Source organism: Scomber scombrus, chromosome 16 (genome assembly GCF_963691925.1).
Source record: "Scomber scombrus chromosome 16, fScoSco1.1, whole genome shotgun sequence".
NCBI lineage: Eukaryota > Metazoa > Chordata > Actinopteri > Scombriformes > Scombridae > Scomber > Scomber scombrus.
Window position 1 is genome coordinate 21,508,448 of NC_084985.1, and position 18,327 is coordinate 21,526,774.

At 43.1% G+C, this 18,327-nt stretch overlaps 1 protein-coding gene and 1 long non-coding RNA gene across 3 annotated transcripts in view; one reads left to right on the forward strand and one right to left on the reverse strand.

Annotated features, from left to right (window-relative positions):
* Window positions 1-18,327, forward strand: part of LOC133996024 (growth factor receptor-bound protein 10-like) — a 45,420-nt gene that overhangs the window by 20,843 nt on the left and 6,250 nt on the right. For both annotated transcript variants that reach the window (XM_062435557.1, XM_062435558.1), the window contains 11 exons: window positions 7,726-7,882; window positions 10,344-10,459; window positions 12,192-12,266; window positions 12,852-12,989; window positions 13,369-13,479; window positions 14,716-14,814; window positions 14,908-14,985; window positions 16,642-16,758; window positions 17,418-17,484; window positions 17,727-17,814; window positions 18,175-18,268. In XM_062435557.1, coding sequence (XP_062291541.1) covers window positions 7,726-7,882; window positions 10,344-10,459; window positions 12,192-12,266; window positions 12,852-12,989; window positions 13,369-13,479; window positions 14,716-14,814; window positions 14,908-14,985; window positions 16,642-16,758; window positions 17,418-17,484; window positions 17,727-17,814; window positions 18,175-18,268 — 1,140 coding nt within the window. The remainder of the gene's footprint in view (window positions 1-7,725; window positions 7,883-10,343; window positions 10,460-12,191; window positions 12,267-12,851; window positions 12,990-13,368; window positions 13,480-14,715; window positions 14,815-14,907; window positions 14,986-16,641; window positions 16,759-17,417; window positions 17,485-17,726; window positions 17,815-18,174; window positions 18,269-18,327) is intronic.
* LOC133996025 (uncharacterized) lies at window positions 177-14,609 on the reverse strand. Its single transcript, XR_009927186.1, has 3 exons — window positions 14,553-14,609; window positions 3,409-3,471; window positions 177-208 (listed from the first exon to the last, which is right to left on the reverse strand). It is a non-coding gene; the product is annotated as an uncharacterized LOC133996025 (long non-coding RNA).

Here is an 18,327-nt window from a genome sequence, read left to right on the forward strand (position 1 = left end):
TATTTGCGGCCAGGGAGGCGGCATTACAAACATCAGGGATAGCAGGGAGCCCCAGTGGTTAAAGACGCTATCCCTCAACCAGGGGATTCAGGTTCAAGCCCCCTGTGTTGGCACACAACAACCGTGCTAAAGTAGCTTTGAGCAACACACTGGTTCCCCTCCAGCTCTGGGTTCAGTGCTCTGCGGCTGACCCTGACCTCCGACCTCCCTGTGGAAGGAAGAAAGAGAAAATAGGGTTTTAATCATAAAAAAAAGGGATGTGCAAAAGTCAGTTTCTCATGGTTTTGTTATTCAGTGCATGGTCTGATTATTGAAATATTTGGTGCTTGCGAAATTTTACAAAAGATACAGCAGACTATGGACAAAGAGGAATCGTACTTTGCTCACTATAGTCTGATCGACTGGGTGTTGGTGTGGCTCTGGGGTGGGAAAAAGTTGTTGTTTGTTGGTCAGTTGATAAGCGCACACACACATTCACCAAAACACACAAATGCACATAGAAGTGCCCAGGACATGCAGCGCTGAATGAAAAGTGTACACACACACATACACACACACACACACACACACACACACACACACACACACACACACACACACACACACACACACACACACACACACACACACACACAGTGAACATACACACAGAGCTTACACAGTTGAAAAGAAGCCTCTGTACAGCAGGAGTCGGCCCATTTGATCTCACATCACAAAGAAGCACGCGTGACACACTTACACACACATACACACACATACACACACAGAAAGGACAGTCAGGGACACAAGATCATATGATGTCAGGGTTCATAAGTGGGACATGGGTTAGAGCAACACGGGAGGGGGGGGGGGGGCACACACAGTTGGAAAAGAACAAGAATGCAGATGAGGACTGTCAGATGATGATTATGTATTACTGCAATATTTGCCTTTCTCACAGCAGGGATTTTGACTTCTCATAGTAGTGAAAGCACAGGTGTTAATAATAATTAATGGTGGCTCTATTCAAATGTCCCAATAAGCCAAGACAGCGACACTGAGCCAGCATGCACAATACCAAAGGCAGCCAAATGGAATATAGCCACCAACTATACTTTTTCTACTCTGGCATGTTTAAATATCCTCAGTGAAAAAGGCCTAAAATACATTGTTGTCTGATAGAAGATTAAAATTAGACTTTTCAGAACTTCACACTTTCTATACATCGCCATGTTATCACTCTCATTGTGATCATATTTGCATGCTGACGTCAGCGTTTTTGTTCAAAGCACCACTGTGCCTAAGTGCAGCCTCACAGAGCTTTGGCTGTAAACTCCAGCATAACCAGACCCTCCTGTTTACAGATTCTTTGTTGGCTAATACACGTCTGCTGTTAATATTGTGATGCTAGTTTGGCTTAATCCATTTTCATTTTTATAGTCTGTCCTCCTTGCTGGAAATGCTGCTGATTCAATGTTACTGTTGTGGAGCTATTGTGTGACAAGTGCTGGATCTCACTAAACCAGACTATTGATTCTTTTCTTTAAAGTTCACTCCATCTGCTAGTGTTGCTTTAATAATACTGCTTCCATTGTATTCATACTGTAAAAAAAAAAAAAAATGAAGGCAGTTATTAGTAGCCAGACTTTCCTCAGTGGTTTGATAATACTGAATTTTAGCACATACAAATAATTTTTAATAGCAAATTACAATAATTTGACAATACCTGCAAAAAGATAGATATTAATATTTTATGATCTATCCCTACAACAGAACATGGCTTCATGGCTATATATACTGCAGCAATGTCATGACAACTAATTTAAGACTAAAGCTCTGAGTCACTGAGTCACACATACCCTTGCCTTTGTCTGTGGTCAGCTGATGTACTTCTGCACGCAATGGTCTGCTGACCCACTGCAATCAGATCAAGTGCATGAACGTGTGTGTGTGTGTGTGTGTGTGTGTGTGTGTGTGTGTGTGTGTGTGTGTGTGTGTGTGTGTGTGTGTGTGTGTGTGTGTGTGTGTGTGTGTGTGTGTGTGTGTGTGTGTGTGTGTGTGTGTGTGTGTATTGTTGGCAGAGAAAGGTAGTTCAAAAGAGTAAGCTGATAATGACGTGGCTATAAGCTACATTGAAAACACAAATCTCCAAGTAAATGTCATCGAAGGATTGTTGCGCGTGCAGTATGAAGATTGAGTTTTCGAATTGTTTACATCTTGTGGCGATGCGATGACGTACATAAGTTTGTAATGTCTCTGGGAGCATGTGCTTCTTTGATACACACACACACACACACACGTGCTTGATTGTGTTGTCTGAGGATTACATTTCTCACTGCTGTCAAACTAGAACTCGCTTAAATCAAACAAAAAAAATGCAGCCAAGTAACTATCGTTTATCGATTATTTAAGAGACCTCAGAAGTGATCGATTCCTCTGTTGAGAGCCAAAAATGTAACCTTTTTAAAAAGTTACTTTCAAGAGAGTTTTTCTTCATCTCATGGGATTCATCATATCCTGTACACGATTGAACAATTCAACAGGCATTCATTTTCTTTGATGGAGGATGAAGGATGAAGATCTTTCTGTTTCCTGCTCAGACAAATTATAGGAATGTTGATGCGTGGATGGGATCCTTGCACGGAAAAATAAATTATTGTGCAAAGTCTTGTGCCAGATCCACCTTACTTTTTATGATTTTAATATCTGGCAGGTCAAAATTTTACTTATGTTGCGTTGTATTGGATCAAATTAACGACCGTTCACATGACTTTATTAAAACCCAACTTACACGTGAAGGGGTTCTTAGAACTGACTTATACACGTCCATCAGTCGGTCAGGGTGATTGTCTGACTGTGTGTGTGTGTGTGTGTGTGTGTGTGTGTTAGTGTTAGGTCGTGGGGAGGTGGGGAGGTGAGCCACTCAGTGAGGCTTTGTGGTGGCGCTCTAGTGAGGTGAAATTGAGTTTGGCCTGTCTGCAGAGCTAATCAGCTCTGTCTGGCTTGAAACCCGACCACTTACAGACATGAAAGACAACTGATGCTGGAGTAGACCGGGGAGGGAAGTCACCACCAACCAGCTCTCAGATGCTGGCATTAGGGATGGGTGTGTTAGTCTACTACGGCAGCGTCCTCCAGACAAGTTATCATTTAGAGGATTGTCGGAGCTAGTAAAATAACTGCAGGATAATGTCTCTTTCATTAGCTGTTAAGCACATTTTGCTTGTATTACATTATTCGGAAAAAATAGCAAACAACTTGAAGATTTTAGAAATTTAAGCTGCAGTAATTACTGTTTTTACATCAATAGGTCAAAAATGACTTCATCTAATGTGAAAGGTGTCGCTCTTAGTGACAAAGCCACTAATCAGCGGTTTCAAGCAGCTTTGATGTGTTTTAACGTCTTTCAGCTCATTGTTTTAGTTTTACTGTTTTGGTTGACTCTCACAGCTCTCATCAGCGTCATATCCAGCTGTAGCAGGTAGTTGTTTTCTGCAAAAAACAAAAAAAACAAAAGTTCAGATAAACCAGTTGATAGTTAACCGTCCAGCACCAAAAAGCAAAGTTTAGGACTAGTGAACACAGCTGAGCGTTTAGCAGCCAAACAGTTGAATACATTTCACCGAAGTTGGCTGAGAGCAAAACGGAGCTAAAAGGAGTGTCGATATTGGACTTGAGCTAATCAGAAACACTCAAATAATTCCAGATGTTGCTCCGTCTCTGCTGGATGTGTGAATTGGCGACTGTTTGCTAACAATAACATTCACAGTATCAACTTTATAAGGTGGTGATATGTCAGATGTTGCAGCTTTAAATTAATGCAGTTTTAAATTAATAGTTTTTGGGGATATTTTGGATAATTAGCCAGCTGGTTCAGTTGTATAAGAACATAATTTAGTGCTGTGTGTACATTACCTTGATTGATCAAAGGGAATTATACAGATATAAAACTTGAATGTATAATTAAAACAATCCCTGCGCAGCACATGATGGCATATTAAAAAAAGATAAGATGTAAGCAGAGCCCCTCACTACCCCCCCCCCCCCCCCCCCCTCCACTCTGAATGAATCAATCCACCCCTCACCCTCCCCAGGAGGAGAAAAAGAGGGTAAGTGGGGGGAAGGGAGAACAGAGAGAGGAGGAAAAAGCCCAAGGTGAGTTAAATTACATCATGTAAAGATCTAATTTGGTAAAGGGACAGTCAAGGCAGTATTGTAAGGGGGCTTAAAGGGTATAAAGAGTTGTTAGAAAGTAAAAAAAATGTACAACAATAAAAGAAAACATAAAACACAAAACAAAAGAAATAAGAAGGACAACTTTGATTAAACTGAAAGAGAAAGAGAACTTATGCATAAAGTGCTTCACGCATCCTTTCTTTCCCATGTGCTCATCACATACATGAACATACATTATCCTCTCTGTCTCACACACACACACACACACACACACACACACACACACACACACACTGAGTAAGAACCAAGTATTATACTTCTCCCCAGATGGCTGCAAAGCTGCTGCGTGAGACTGAAGGAAAAAGTTGGGGCAGTAAAGTCCAAAAAACTGCTGGAGCCGGTTGTCATAGTTTACATTTCGTCTTCCTCCTTTTGAGAATGTGTGTGAGTGTATGTGTAGGTGTGTGTGTGTGTGTGTGCGTGCGTGCGTGCGTGCGTGTGTCTCATAGTTCTCATGCACACTGTATTAGGGGCCAGCTGGGTTGGCCTGTGCTCTACACATGAGCCTGATTATGACTCAGTATTGCATTACTGACATTCCTCCATAGCTCTCCCTCTTTACTCTTTCTCTACCGACCCCCCCCCCCCCCCCCTTCTTTTTCTTTCTCTCTCTCTCTCTGTCTCTCTCTCTCTCTTTCTGTCTACCTCTCCTGAGGCCGGGCAGATTTGCTGAGCAACCACCTCCCCCCCCTTTACCCCTTCCTTTCTACCCCTCCCTTGACCCCCTCAGTGAAGCCCAAACGCCCGACACGTGATCCATACAGCTTCAGATCGAATCACCCCCAGGTTTTTCCTTTCTTTCGCTGTTTAAAAGACTTTTCGCACGCTTCCCTTCGTTCGTTTGCCTTCTTTGCGACCTCGAAGCCGCCAGTGTACGTTACACATGTTGCTCTGGTCCTGACACTCTCGCATAGTATTTCACATACAGCTGAGGAGGAGGAGGAAGAGGAAGAGGAGGAAGATAAGAGGGAGAGAGGGAGGGGAGGGAAGGGGGGGGGGGGGGGGGGTAGAAATTGAAACCGTCAGGCAGCTCAAAAGGAAATGTCAGTGGATGCATAAGAATAAAGGATGCGTGTGTGTTCAATGATTGGCTTAGTAGTTTAAGACATTGAGCGTGTTCTCTCTTTGTGTGTGTGTGTGTGTGTGTGTGTGTGTGTGTGTGTGTGTGTGTGTGTGTGTGTGTGTGTGTGTGTGTGTGTGTGTGTGTGTGTGTGTGTGTGTGTGTGTGTGTGTGTGTGTGTGTGTGTGTGTGTGAGGGGAGTTGTGGGTGTGTTTTAGGGAGCCGGCGCCATCAGCAAAAGGAGCTGACGGTCATTTTCTTTTCTTTCTTTTTTTTTTTGGGAAGAAGGGATTTGAATGCAGCCCTGAAGATAAGAGTGTAGAGTACGTGACAGGTAGCAGCTCACCGTTTAAAAATCCCACACTGGGTTAATCCAGTGTGAGGAGGAGGAGGAGGAGGAGGAGGAGGAGGAGAGAGACACAGGAGCGGCGGCTCATACCACTCCTCGCAGCTCAGCCTTTATGCTGCCCAGCACGAGAAGAAGGGGCAGGCTGTCTCTCTCTCTCTTTCGCTGGGTCTCTTTTTCACTCTCGTCCTTCCTCTGTCACTTCCTCCCTCCTCCTCCCCCCTCTCTTACCTCTCTTGCATTCTCCTTGCCAGTCTGTCCCTCCCTCTCCCTCTCTCTCTCTCTCTTCCTGACTTCCTTTCCTCTCCTCCTCCTCCCCCCCTCCCTCCCTCCCTCTACCTCCCTCTCTCTCTCTCTCTCTCTCTCTCTCTCTCTCTCTCTCTCTCTCTCTCTCTCTCTCTCTGTCTCTCTGTGTCACTGGAGAGCGTCTCAGTGTGAAAATGCCATCCTGCTCTCCAGACTGTTGCCTCTTTCAGGCTGTGGAGGTAAGAGACTTGTGTGTGTTCATTTCTTTCTGGATGTCCGTCGTGAGCTGCGTGCGAGCGTGCGTGCGTGCGTGTGTGTGAGTGTACGTGTGTGTATCTGTGGTTGTCAGTTTGCAGGGATGAGGACCTTTTCCATTTTTTCCTTTTTGCTGCTTCTAAAAGTTTTCAGCAACAAAATTCATACGTCATGAAATTACTTTTTTTTGTAAACGGGGGCGTGTGGGAAGAGACGAGGGAGTCTTCTTGGCTTTGCAGGGACAGAGAGTGCTGTGACGTTGTTACTGGTTGCATTTGGAGTCTGTCTTACCATGGCCGTGCTGGTGCTTCTGGTGTTTTGTGTCATTTCTAGGCCACCGCTGCTGTCGTTTTTTCGGTGTTTTGTGTGTTTCCAAACATCGCGGTGCCATTGTTCGACTTAATTTTCCATGCACCCCCCCCCCCCCATTCTCTCTCCAACCTCTCCGGCCCTTGTACATCACCAGCTTTGTGTCTTGTTTCATGTAATTTTCAACAATTGTTCCCGGTGGCTTTGTGTAAAGTGCAGGGCAGCTGAATTTCCAGCAGAGTACGTGGGTGTGTGAGAATACACACTCAAACATACAAACACATAACTGTGTGTCTTCTCTCTGATACACGAAACATAATCTGAGTCATCCTTGTTGGTTTTAGGCACTTTACGATGTTAATTTGCTCGTATTTATGTGTGTTTGTGTTTGTGTATTATGCTGCATGTGAGAGCGAGCTCTTTTGGTGATCTGTGTGCGTGTTAGTGTGTGTGTCTGTGTCTGTGTGTGTGTGTGTGTGTGTGTGTGCGTGTGTGTGTGTGTGTGTGTGTGTGTGTGTGTGTGTGTGAATCTGCACATACAGTGGTGTGAAGCAGCCGGTCTGTGGTTATCTGTGGAGGAACACACTTGGAGACGCAAAATTACACCCGGTTTAAATGTCGCTTTGGGCACTTGGCTGAAATGGTTCAAAATGGCGCAACAATGGGAGGTACTTCGGCTTTGAACTGTACCCACTTGCTGCTACCAGCCGTGACATTTTTAAGGACATACTCAAAATGGAACATGTGTAAATGCACCGTGTTATTTCACCGTCCAAGTGTGAATGTGTTCTTTCCACTTTTTAACCCCCCCCCCCCCCCCCCCCCCCCCCGTGACTCCGGGTATTGTTGGATGCAACAGAAAACGTGTCATTGTGGGTTCGTGCACAAGCAGATTTACATGCGTATTCGTGGATGCGCGTGATTGTAAGTTTGGTTGAGCCGTGGACAAAAGGGTTGAACTGAGAACGCAGGGGCTGGACAGCCTTTCCTGAACGTCATCCTATTTAATTTTTTTTTTTTAAGCAGTTCCCCTTGTTGGAGTAACAGAATAATGTGAGCAGGACTTTTTTTTTTTTTTTAAGTGTGGACTTGGCAAAGCACCTGGTTATGGAGGTAAACCTCAGATCTGTTGCTTTCTCCCCTTTTTTATCTGTGGATTTGATATGTCGAAACGAAACCTCAGGATGCGTCATGCGTTCTTTCGTTATTAGACTTTTTCCAGCTTGTGACAACGTGACCTTCACTTCTCTTACACACATATTCCCATCATTATCCCCCAATGTGTGTTTTTCAGATAGTGAAGGTGTGGAGCGAGGATGGGGCCGGTAAAGTGGTGGAGATCCCAGCAGACATGACGGCCAGAGACGTCTGTCAGCTCCTGGTCTACAAGAGCCACTGTCTGGATGACAATGCCTGGACGCTGGTGGAGCACCACCCCATCCTCGGCCTTGGTAAGGAATGGACATACATTCTACTTTTGAGCATTTCTGTGTGCTATATTGCGTATACTGCATAAAATGATGCAGAAGTTTATGAAAAGCTGCTTAAACATCCAGTCTAGTCAATCCAATCAGGCCACCCCACTAATATCAGTAAGAATATTCTTAAAGAATCTATTTTTGTGTCACAAACATGGATTTTACACCACAAACTGTGATACATACCATGAAAATATGAAGATTTATAACGGCGGTAGTTAAAAGAAGGGGAAAAACATTTAAATACATATCTGCATGTGTCTAGTGTAGTTCTTTCTGCAGGTGTGTATCGGTCTTGTATGCGTGTGTCTGTGTCTATACCCCCTTTTGTGTGTTTCTGCATGGGTGGGGAGAGTCGCTTGTGTGTGCCCTCAGTGTGTATGTTCACTTGAGCATGGCACGAGATCTGGTATGCCTCCTATACGAGTCAGGGAGGTATGGTGGTCATAGGATTAAGCATTTTCCATGTTCTGCACACATGCCTGTTCCCTCCCGGTAATGGGCTCTCAATGGGGAAAAACACAAGACTCGCGCTTTGCTTCCTCACTTTTGCCGTGTGTCCTTTTGAAGCTTTATTCGATTTTTTTCTTTTTTCTTCCCCGGGTCTGTCTTTGTCCTCGGTGAGGCTTTCCTACTCCCAGAGTTGTATTTTTAGAGTCAAAGGATCGCTTTGTGCTTTTGCTGCTTGATCTGTGTTTCTGGAAAAAAAAAGTGCACTGGAGAGATGGAATGTGAGGTGAGGAGAGGGAGGGAGGGAAAACGAGAGAGAGAGAGATGAAGGGAGAGAGGAAAAGAGACAGAGAGAGGAGGAGGGGGGAAGGGGGAGGAGGGCGGAGAGGCCTGGACTAAAGCGTCATACCAGAGCTGCAAGGCACCAATCGTCGGCCTCCGTCAGACGAGCCCCTAGCCCTCCTAGCCAATCAATCTTTGCTTAACCCTCCACAGGAAATTCCCCTGCTTGCAGCCATCGTGCGCGCACACACACACACACACCCACATACACATACACACAGACAAACACACACATACAGAGACACAGACACAGACATTTCCACCCCTAAACTGAGGCCAGAATCCTTTTTTTAGCAAAAAACTACACTTCCACCATAATTTATTTGAGACTTTGTGTGTGTGTCTGTCTTTAAAAAAGGACAGTTTGTGCTAAATCCTGCTATCATTTCATGTGTGTGTGTGTGTGTGTGTGTGTGTGTGTGTGTGTGTGTGTGTGTGTGTGTGTGTGTGTGTGTCCAGAGAACATCCTGTCACTATCAATTTCTAATTGGCTTCACTATGAGATCATATGCCCTGAACTTCAAGAAAGAGGACAACACACACACACACAGAGACATACACACATACACACATATACAGAAAGTAATTGGGCCTGCATGGTGCGCAGTGAGCAGGTTAGGCCTGTGTGAGCTCTTAATGTGTGGTTGTGTGTTTGTCTGTGGCTTGTACTTTGCTTATGGCTTCACTGCTCTCAGCAATCAGCCTAAATACATGACATCATCTTCCTGCAATGCCCCCACTACCACCAGCACCACCTCCTCCTCCTCCTGCTGCTCCCCCCCCCCCCCCCCACACACACACACACTCCATCTCATACCGCTTCTCCTCTCCACCTTCACCTCCTCCCTCCCTGCCCCACAGTGCTTCTTCTTTTCACAGCCCCTCCTCATTTAACCTCTTACTCCCTCGCTCGTCTCTTAGTAACAGACGATTTTTCTTGCTGTGTCACTGTATAAAAAAGTATAAGCAGTGATGTTGTGGTAAATAAAGAGTTAGTGATGATTATAATAAAGACAGCCAATACGTGTAAGTAGTGTTTATGCTTCAATCATACAACCTGCTGTGTATCAGATTAGCATTACTATCATATTTACTGTGGATTTACATCATAAAGGTTGACTTTTAAAAAAGAGCTAGTAAAAAGACATGCCTCAATGTTTTTCACTGTATTCCAGTTTCCACTTTTTAAAGAAGTAGATTGGTTTTACACACATCAAGTTGTTGTTTTCTGCTGCCAGAGGACACTCTTCACCACCTCGCAGTAAACAATGTCCTCTGGTGACAAGGACATTTCAGAATATGCTTTTAATATTAATAAGAGAAAATTAAGAGAGTGAGGAAAGGCATGCAAAAGAGCTGCTTGTTATGCTGCCCTCAAAGTAACAAAAAAAGAAGAGTAAACTGCGAGACAGTGCAAATAATATCTTTAAAATGCTTACATTTAGATTATTTAAGTAGATTTTTATCTCAAATTTCAATCAGTAGTCCAATTCAAATAAATTCATATTTGGATTTGACATAGGAATAAACCCTAAAGCTGTGTAAAGTGATGTTTAAATCTGGGTTTGCTTCTCCATCCCCGAGGGCAGTACAAAGATAACTCAGTGACTAACGCTGTCTGTGTGTGTGTGTCCTGGTGCAGAGAGATGTCTGGAGGACCATGAGCTGGTGGTTCAGGTTCAAGCCTCCATGAGCAGCGACAGTAAATTCCTCTTCAGGAAGAACTATGCCAAATATGAATTCTTCAGGAACCCCCTGGTGAGTCTCTCACATCCCTGACATGACCTTTTTATGACTGCTTCAGTTTAGCACGCAGCCCCGCACATACACTGCCATACACAGACACACACACACACACACACACACACACACACACACACACACACACACACACACACACACATATTGCCTCACATACACACATCCAGCTGGGGTTTAGCCGATTTTCCAGCCAGATATTTTTGGACTGAAGCTGCTAATAGCTTAAAATGTCATGCTACCATTGAATACCTTAGCATTTGACTTGTTTTTACACCAAAAATGACAGGCATTCAGTACACCAGAATTATTATTATTTTTATCTCTATACTTTTAAAAATAGCAATGACATTTCTTTGAAACTATTTTCCCCTTTAAAATAAACTGAATTAATGGTTTTAACGACAGTAGAAGTCTGCAGCTGCTATGTGACGTTGTCTAGCGATTACTTTCTTAATTTGTGAACGCACACACAGCGTGACCCAAACAAGGTGTGAGCTTCGACGCTAGTCTATCAAAATGACAACAACACTGCATGTCGGCCATCTTCCCTCGAAAAGGTTGCGAAAATATTTGGTAAAAAGCGCAGGGTACTCGAGAGGAGTTGTACGACATGTTGTTTTAATGGCAATGACAATGCTAACGCGCTGGAAAGCTAAGAGGTCACCAAAGAAAGAACATGGATATCTGTACCATTCGTGTCGAAACATTTAAGTTAAAAACCACAAATGTCAGCCTCACTGTGGCACGATTCGTCCTCTAGAGTCATGGATTCGTTTACTAAATGTCGTGGAAATTCATCCAGAACAAAATTGGTGACAGTTTAAAATTGGTATCCCTGGAAGCTACACTGCTAGCACGGCTAAAAATATGAAATGTTATTCATGCACTTTTCTATTAAGTTACACTCCCATACAATAGCGTCTCAGTATTCCGATCAATTCCATTTTTATCCCTTATTCATGCTGATGGAATGAGATTCATGCTTAATAAAAGCCCAGTATTGTCCCCCATCAGTCTAACTTTAAACACAATACTCTCTTTGTGTCGTGTCTCGGTATTCTCATGTTTTCTGTGTCGCACTTTGCTATCCCATTTCTTTTCTTCAGTCTGGCGATGCACTTGCTCCAACTCTCTCTAGATAAGACTTTCAGCTATAATATAACATACTGAGCACACACACCTGCACCTGACAGCCCGACGACTCAGCTTTAGCTGGTTAGCGTGGCGTCTTTTGCTGATGTGGACTCAGCGTGGGGCTCTGCTGTTACGTGCTCGCCGCGTATACAGTGACATTATTGCCGTGGTGATTTAGGTGTGTGTCAGAGCCAGCAGGTGACCTCAGCTCTGTGGTAATGAGCACAGTAAAACACCAGAGTGCTGGCCGCGGCCTGTCAATCACGCTAAGAGTAGCGCTGCTGGCTAAAGGGGATTACATCAGCGGGTGAGATCATACTGCATCTACTCCCAGGCTGGAGTGCCCTCTCTCTCTCTCTTTCTCCCTCTCTTTATCTACCTCTCTCGCCCCCACCACTTTGTCTTTGAGTTCTTGTGCACATCACACACACACACACAACAGAGAGAGAGGCATATACTTCATAGAGAAACACTACCCCTCTCTGAGCTTGTATATACACTAAGTGGTTTCTAGTGCCTCTCTCTCTCTCTCTCTCTCTCTCTCTCTTTCTCTATCACTCATTGTCTGTGTCTCTCTGTGTGTTTTTCCATCCAGAACTTTTTTCCAGAGCAGATGGTGGCTTGGTGTCAGGAGTCTGATGGCTCAATCCCTCAGTCACAGCTCTTACAGGTGAGGGGGATGACTCACTGAGGGGAGACACACACCTCTCTAATTTTGGCACCTGTAAGGACTTGATTCATTACCAAACCCTTCATTCAAACCCTAATTTAATCAGAAACCTAATTGTAATCCTAAACCTTAATCCTAAATCTAAATTTGCTGCATGGTGAAGGAGTGAAAGCAGAAAACACCGTGGAGGATTTTTGTTTTTTAAATCGTTGTGGGGACACCTTGTACTCCAAAAATATGCATGAACACACACATTCACACACAAACAAACACAGAAGAACTTCATTATCAAGATCTCTCGTTTTCTAGAAACATGCATTTCCAGGATGGGAAAGCAGGAACCAAAACATTTGTATTATGTGCAGTTCCCATCAAAGCAGTGCTCCCACTTCCTAAACCAGGTCATTGCCTTAGACAGCCCCCTCCCCCCTCTCCAATCGTACACACACATTTATTACTATTCCTATTCTGTTTAAACTCTTTTTAATGCACAAATTGAAGGAACTGGAGGGATTACATTTCACTGTAATTGTAACTTATATGATTACATGTGACATATAAATTTGACTGATTGTTTTTTGGCAGAACTTTCTGAACTCCAGCAGCTGTCCAGAGATCCAGGGTTATCTGCACGTGAAGGAGCCTGGACGCAGGTCCTGGAAGAAGCTGTACATGTTCCTGCGACGCTCCGGTCTATACTACTCTACTAAAGGAACATCCAAGGTGAAAAATCAGTGCTGTATAGAAGTGTGAAAGTATAGGTTGTCTTTTACGATTGACATCATGTCACAGCTTGACAGGTTTAGAGACCTAACTGACGGATGAACTTGTCCAGTGACATATTTGTTGATGCGGAGCACAGCTTTCCTTAGTTTCATCATATTTGCTATTGTAGTTTCATAGTTTCACCTCCGGTAGTGTAGATGTGTAATCCAATCCAATAAAATTAAAAACATCCAAAAACCTTAAATGTTATTTTTTGCATTTTTCTAAGCAGGAGAGGACTTGTAAAATACTTTAAAGCAGTCTGTAATCCTTTCCTACATACTGTTGCTGACACCCCTCTCTCCCTCTTCTCCCTCCGCCGCTGACCTTTGAACAGGAGCCCCGACACCTGCAGCTGCTGTCAGATCTGGAGGACAGTAACATTTTCACCATAATCACAGGCAGAAAACTCCACAACGCCCCCACAGACTACCAGTTCTGCATCAAGGTAACACACACAAGAAAACTGCTGCAGCACAACATTCAGACAGTCCTGGCACTGAAAATATTTTTCTTTCTCTAGAAAGGTGAATACATCTGCCAGATTGGATGAGATAATTTAACATCCATCCAGGACAAACACTTATTTAAGCATGCAGTGACTCCCATAAAACAAGTCAGACTGCAAACTCTATCCATCCTATGAGAAGTGGATGACTGTGATGCTTCGTTTCAGATTCACCTGCTTCCCCTGTACAAACACTGTATACATATATATATATATATATATATATATATATATATATATGTGTGTGTGTGTGTGTGTGTGTGTGTGTGTGTGTGTGTGTGTGTCAGAGGATACAAGGGTTAAAACCGCCCAGGATGGGTCCCAACACACACTCAGCACCACCCCAGGAGATTTCTGTGGTGGATCACCTGCTGATCTGGGATAAGCCCGGTGGGATAAGCCAGGATGGTACATGGAATCTGGTCTACCTAACGCCCCCACCTCTATCTCTCTCTCACACACACACACACACACACACACACACACACACACACACACACACACACACACACACACACACACACACACACACACACACACACACACACACACACACACAGACACACACACACACGCTAGACGGCCAGCATGTCAGCTGCTGTCAGCGGGGGTGACAATGCAGGATTGGGTTAAGGATTTTACTTGGCAGCTGGGGGTGGCTGGATTGTTGCTATGGCGACGTGAATGAATTTATCGGTAGGGGTTGCATGTAAGGTGCAGTGTGTCTAACGTCCTTGTAACTGGTGGAGAAGGAGAAAGTCTGTGCTGTGATGCCAGTCCTTGCTGGTAAGGGTGCAACAATATATTGTTTGCGTACAATAAATGATAGAGGGTGTAACTGAGTGTCATTCATTAACTCTGTGAAATGGCTGAGGTGCAGCAGCAGTTTATGTTTTCTGTAGATAAATATAAAGGCTGTTTATAAAAAGGAAGCACATTAAGGCAGAGGAAGAGTAAATGAAGAACTACTGATTCGTATTGTATGTTTTCTTCGCCATCATCAAAGTACAAACCTGCAGAGTACACACTGTGTCTTGGCAGCCTTTACCTGCCATGTCACAGGTTTGAAGGTCTCTACATACAGAAAACAGAAATGAGTGTAAGCCCGACATGTTCACGTTCATGAAGTTTATGTCATTAATTTATCATCCGGCTGTGTCTGCTGTTTGTTTGTAGCCCAGTAAAGTGAGAAGTGACTGTAAGGAGCTGAAGATGCTGTGTGCTGAGGATGAACAGAGCAGGACCTGCTGGATGACTGCCTTCAGACTGCTCAAGGTACTGCCTTTACTTTTATGTCATTTTATTGCTGGTAAATCCAATGCTGTGAGTCTAGAGTTAATGCCCTGTCTTCTCTCTTGTTTCTCACAGTATGGGATAGTACTGTATCAGAGCTACAACGTCCCCCAGCAGAGGAAGACTAACCTCTCGCATTTCACAGCGCCTGTGGTGAGGATCTGCTCTCTGACATCATCTTCTTACAAGCCCACTATAATGCCCACACTCAGCCAAGACCAATCCGGATTGATTAGCTCATGGTGAATTGGAAACCAGTTCACTTTGTGGCCTCCTTGTGCTTCTCTCGTCTTAAGAGGAAACACACTGCCTCGGGCTGGATCGCTTTTGCATTAGACGGATTTGTTAAATGCTGAAATGAATTTCCATTCAAACGATCATTGCTGCTGTTGACCTCTGTTAATGAGACAGAGGTTCTGTAGTGAAAGGCTTACGATTTAGGTCAGGCCGCTCATTTAAACAGCATTCTGTAAGAAAAGTACATCCGACAAATAACATCTTATCCCAGACTTATTCAAAAAGTGAACATTTACATAATGCTCAGTCACATGCACGCTGTATAAAAGACAAAATGTATACACCATGAACAAAAAACCCTGCATATTTCTGCATACAAGCATACTAAACTAATCGCATCACACAATGAGGTGTTGGTAAAAGTGTAATAAGCTTCTTTACAAAGACTGAATCAACATAAGTAACAGAGCTCTAGAATGTGTAATGAGTTTGGATTTTGATTTAACATTACAGACTTTAAAGTGAGTTATGCCTCAGGACGCTGTAGAGTATTATGGTATACACTCCCTGATCAGCATGTCTGAAGTAATTAAAGTAAGGCTCCACCTCACCAGCTGTTTCTGTATTTAAGTTATTTTTTAATCAGAAACATAAAATGTTCTCTGGTTCCAGCTTTTCTAATATGAAGATTTGCTGCTTTTCTCTGTTTTATATTTATATTTATATTTATCATGTCAAATTTGTACCAGTCCCGATGCCATGATTTGAGGAAAAATACCAGACCTTCAGTATTGATTAATCTTAATTAATCTTAATTAAATCTGAATTCATTGTTTAGTAAATGTCAGAAAAAACATAATCCATCATCTTGTTGCAGAAAAGCAGCAAATTTAGACATAAGAAGCTGGAACATTTGAAGTTTTTGCTTGAAAAATAACATAATACAGAAATAATGGTTCATCGATCATAAAAAGAACTATTTGAATGATCCACTTATTTAATTTGTATAATTTACTGATTATGATGACAAATCTTTAATTGTTTACAGTTCCCATGCAAGTCTGTTGAACTATTAGTTCAGTTTGAGAAAATACAACATTGTGATGGAGATGTATACAGTATGGGTTAAACAAATGTGGGATTATTAAAAAGAGGAACAAAGACCTCATTCTAATTCATCAAAAACCTCCACCTTGTATCAGCCCAAATGTGAAATTTGAGAAAAAGGTCAAATTTAAGAATGCTTAACCAAATGTGTTAATGAGCACTCAAAACGAAGGAGGTTTATTTATCTTCTGCTATAGTTTGAAGTCATTAATTAAAAAGCTTGAGTGATTTGAGCAGGAGAGCCAGAACGTCAGGAGGGGCTTGTGCTTTTCTTCAGAGGGGCATGTGTGAACTGACTGAAGTGGGTCTCTGTGCAGACAGGATTTGTCATGCCCCAGTGAGTGTGTCTGGCTTGTTTGACCTCTGACCCTTGTCTACCCCCTCACCCCACCCCACTCCTTGTGCACCCCCCACTCCCTACCCTCCACCACCCTCCCTCACCCTCTACCTACCTTCTCCTAACAGCGGAGTGTGTCTGAAAACTCCCTCGTCGCCATGGACTTCTCTGGACGGACCGGTCGCGTCATTGATAACCCCGTCGAGGCCCAGAGCGCCGCCCTGGAGGAGGGACAGACCTGGAGGGTGAGCAGGAAGGAAGAGGGGGAGGAAGCTTGGGATTTTGGGATGGATCAGAGTTAAAACACAGATGGATTTCAGCTCCAATTGTGTCATGTGATTAACAGAAAACATACTAGTTTCTTACAGTATTTAAAAAAATGCTTTTTTTAGGATCAGCTGTCACATGGATTGGTTTTGGTAACTTCCCCAGTTACACTGAATGTTTTGATTTTATTAAGCTTTTACTCTTTAGAGCAACATTGTTCCTGGAAAGAGTGTGAAGAAGCCTTTTTCCATTATGAACAAGTTTATTTTTAACCTTGAGCACTTTTCTTGGTAAATTAAAGTGTGCAGCAGCTCCACTTATGTGTTGCTGAGATCACAGCTCATAAGAGGATAGAGGAGAACTCAGCTCCCTGTTACATTTATCATTCTTTGTTGACTGCAATAAGTTGCTATATTTGATTTACTGTAACAAAAAGCACCAAACTGTAAATGAAATCTACAGAAAATTACAACCTTTGTGTCTCGGTTATAGGCGTGTTTTAACATGTTTGTATATGCCGTGAAGACATTCATGATCAAAGGGAAGGCAGGTGCTTAATTAGAGGCTGATTTGCAGGATTTGCTTTGATATGAAGTTTTCTTATAGTAAATGTTCATGTGATATTTCTTCCACATAGAAACGGAGCCAGCGAATGAATGTCCTGGGCAGCCCCAGCCCCCTGCACCCACCCTCTCTGAGCACAGGTACACACACACACACACACACACACACACACACACACACACACACACACACACACACACACACACACACACACACACACACACACACACACACACACACACACACACACACACCATACTCATTACATTGTGCAGACTTTGGCACAGCAAAAACAGAAAGACTAGTGTGAAAGTAAAGATTAATTGATGCACTGACTAAATATAAAAGCTCAAACACAGTCTGAAAAATGTGTGTCTCTCAGTCATCCACAGGACACAGATGTGGTTTCACGGGCGCATCATGAGAGAGGAAGCCCACAAAATGATAATACAACAAGGCCAAGTAGACGGGTAAGAACAGCTGTATGTGTCTGTATGTGTTTTTAGGCTGATTTGAGGATTTTAATGGTAAATATTGCTCTTGTGAGAGGTAATTGAAAGTTAGTAAGTAATCAAACTGAAGCTGTATGAATAGAAATGTGAGAAATGGAGACATCTGTGGCAAGAAAAGCTTTGATCACTAAAATGTCAGTGTCTAAAAACAGCTTTTTGGTTTTTTCAGCCACACATTTTTAGATGATTCTCTTGCAGCAACATTACATTGGACATTTGAAATTTACTAATTTAAAAATCTGCAACATTTTACAGTAGAAATATACATTTCATACTACATGACACTGTTTAATTACTTTTCTCTTGTTTCTCGATCAGATTATTCCTGTTGCGGGACAGTCAGAGTAATCCCAAGGCGTTTGTGCTCACAATGTGCCACCACCAGAAGATCAAGCACTTCCAGATTCTACCGGTCAGTCACTTCCCACTGTAAAAAATGTTCTACAATCACTGGTAAAATCTAGATTCAAA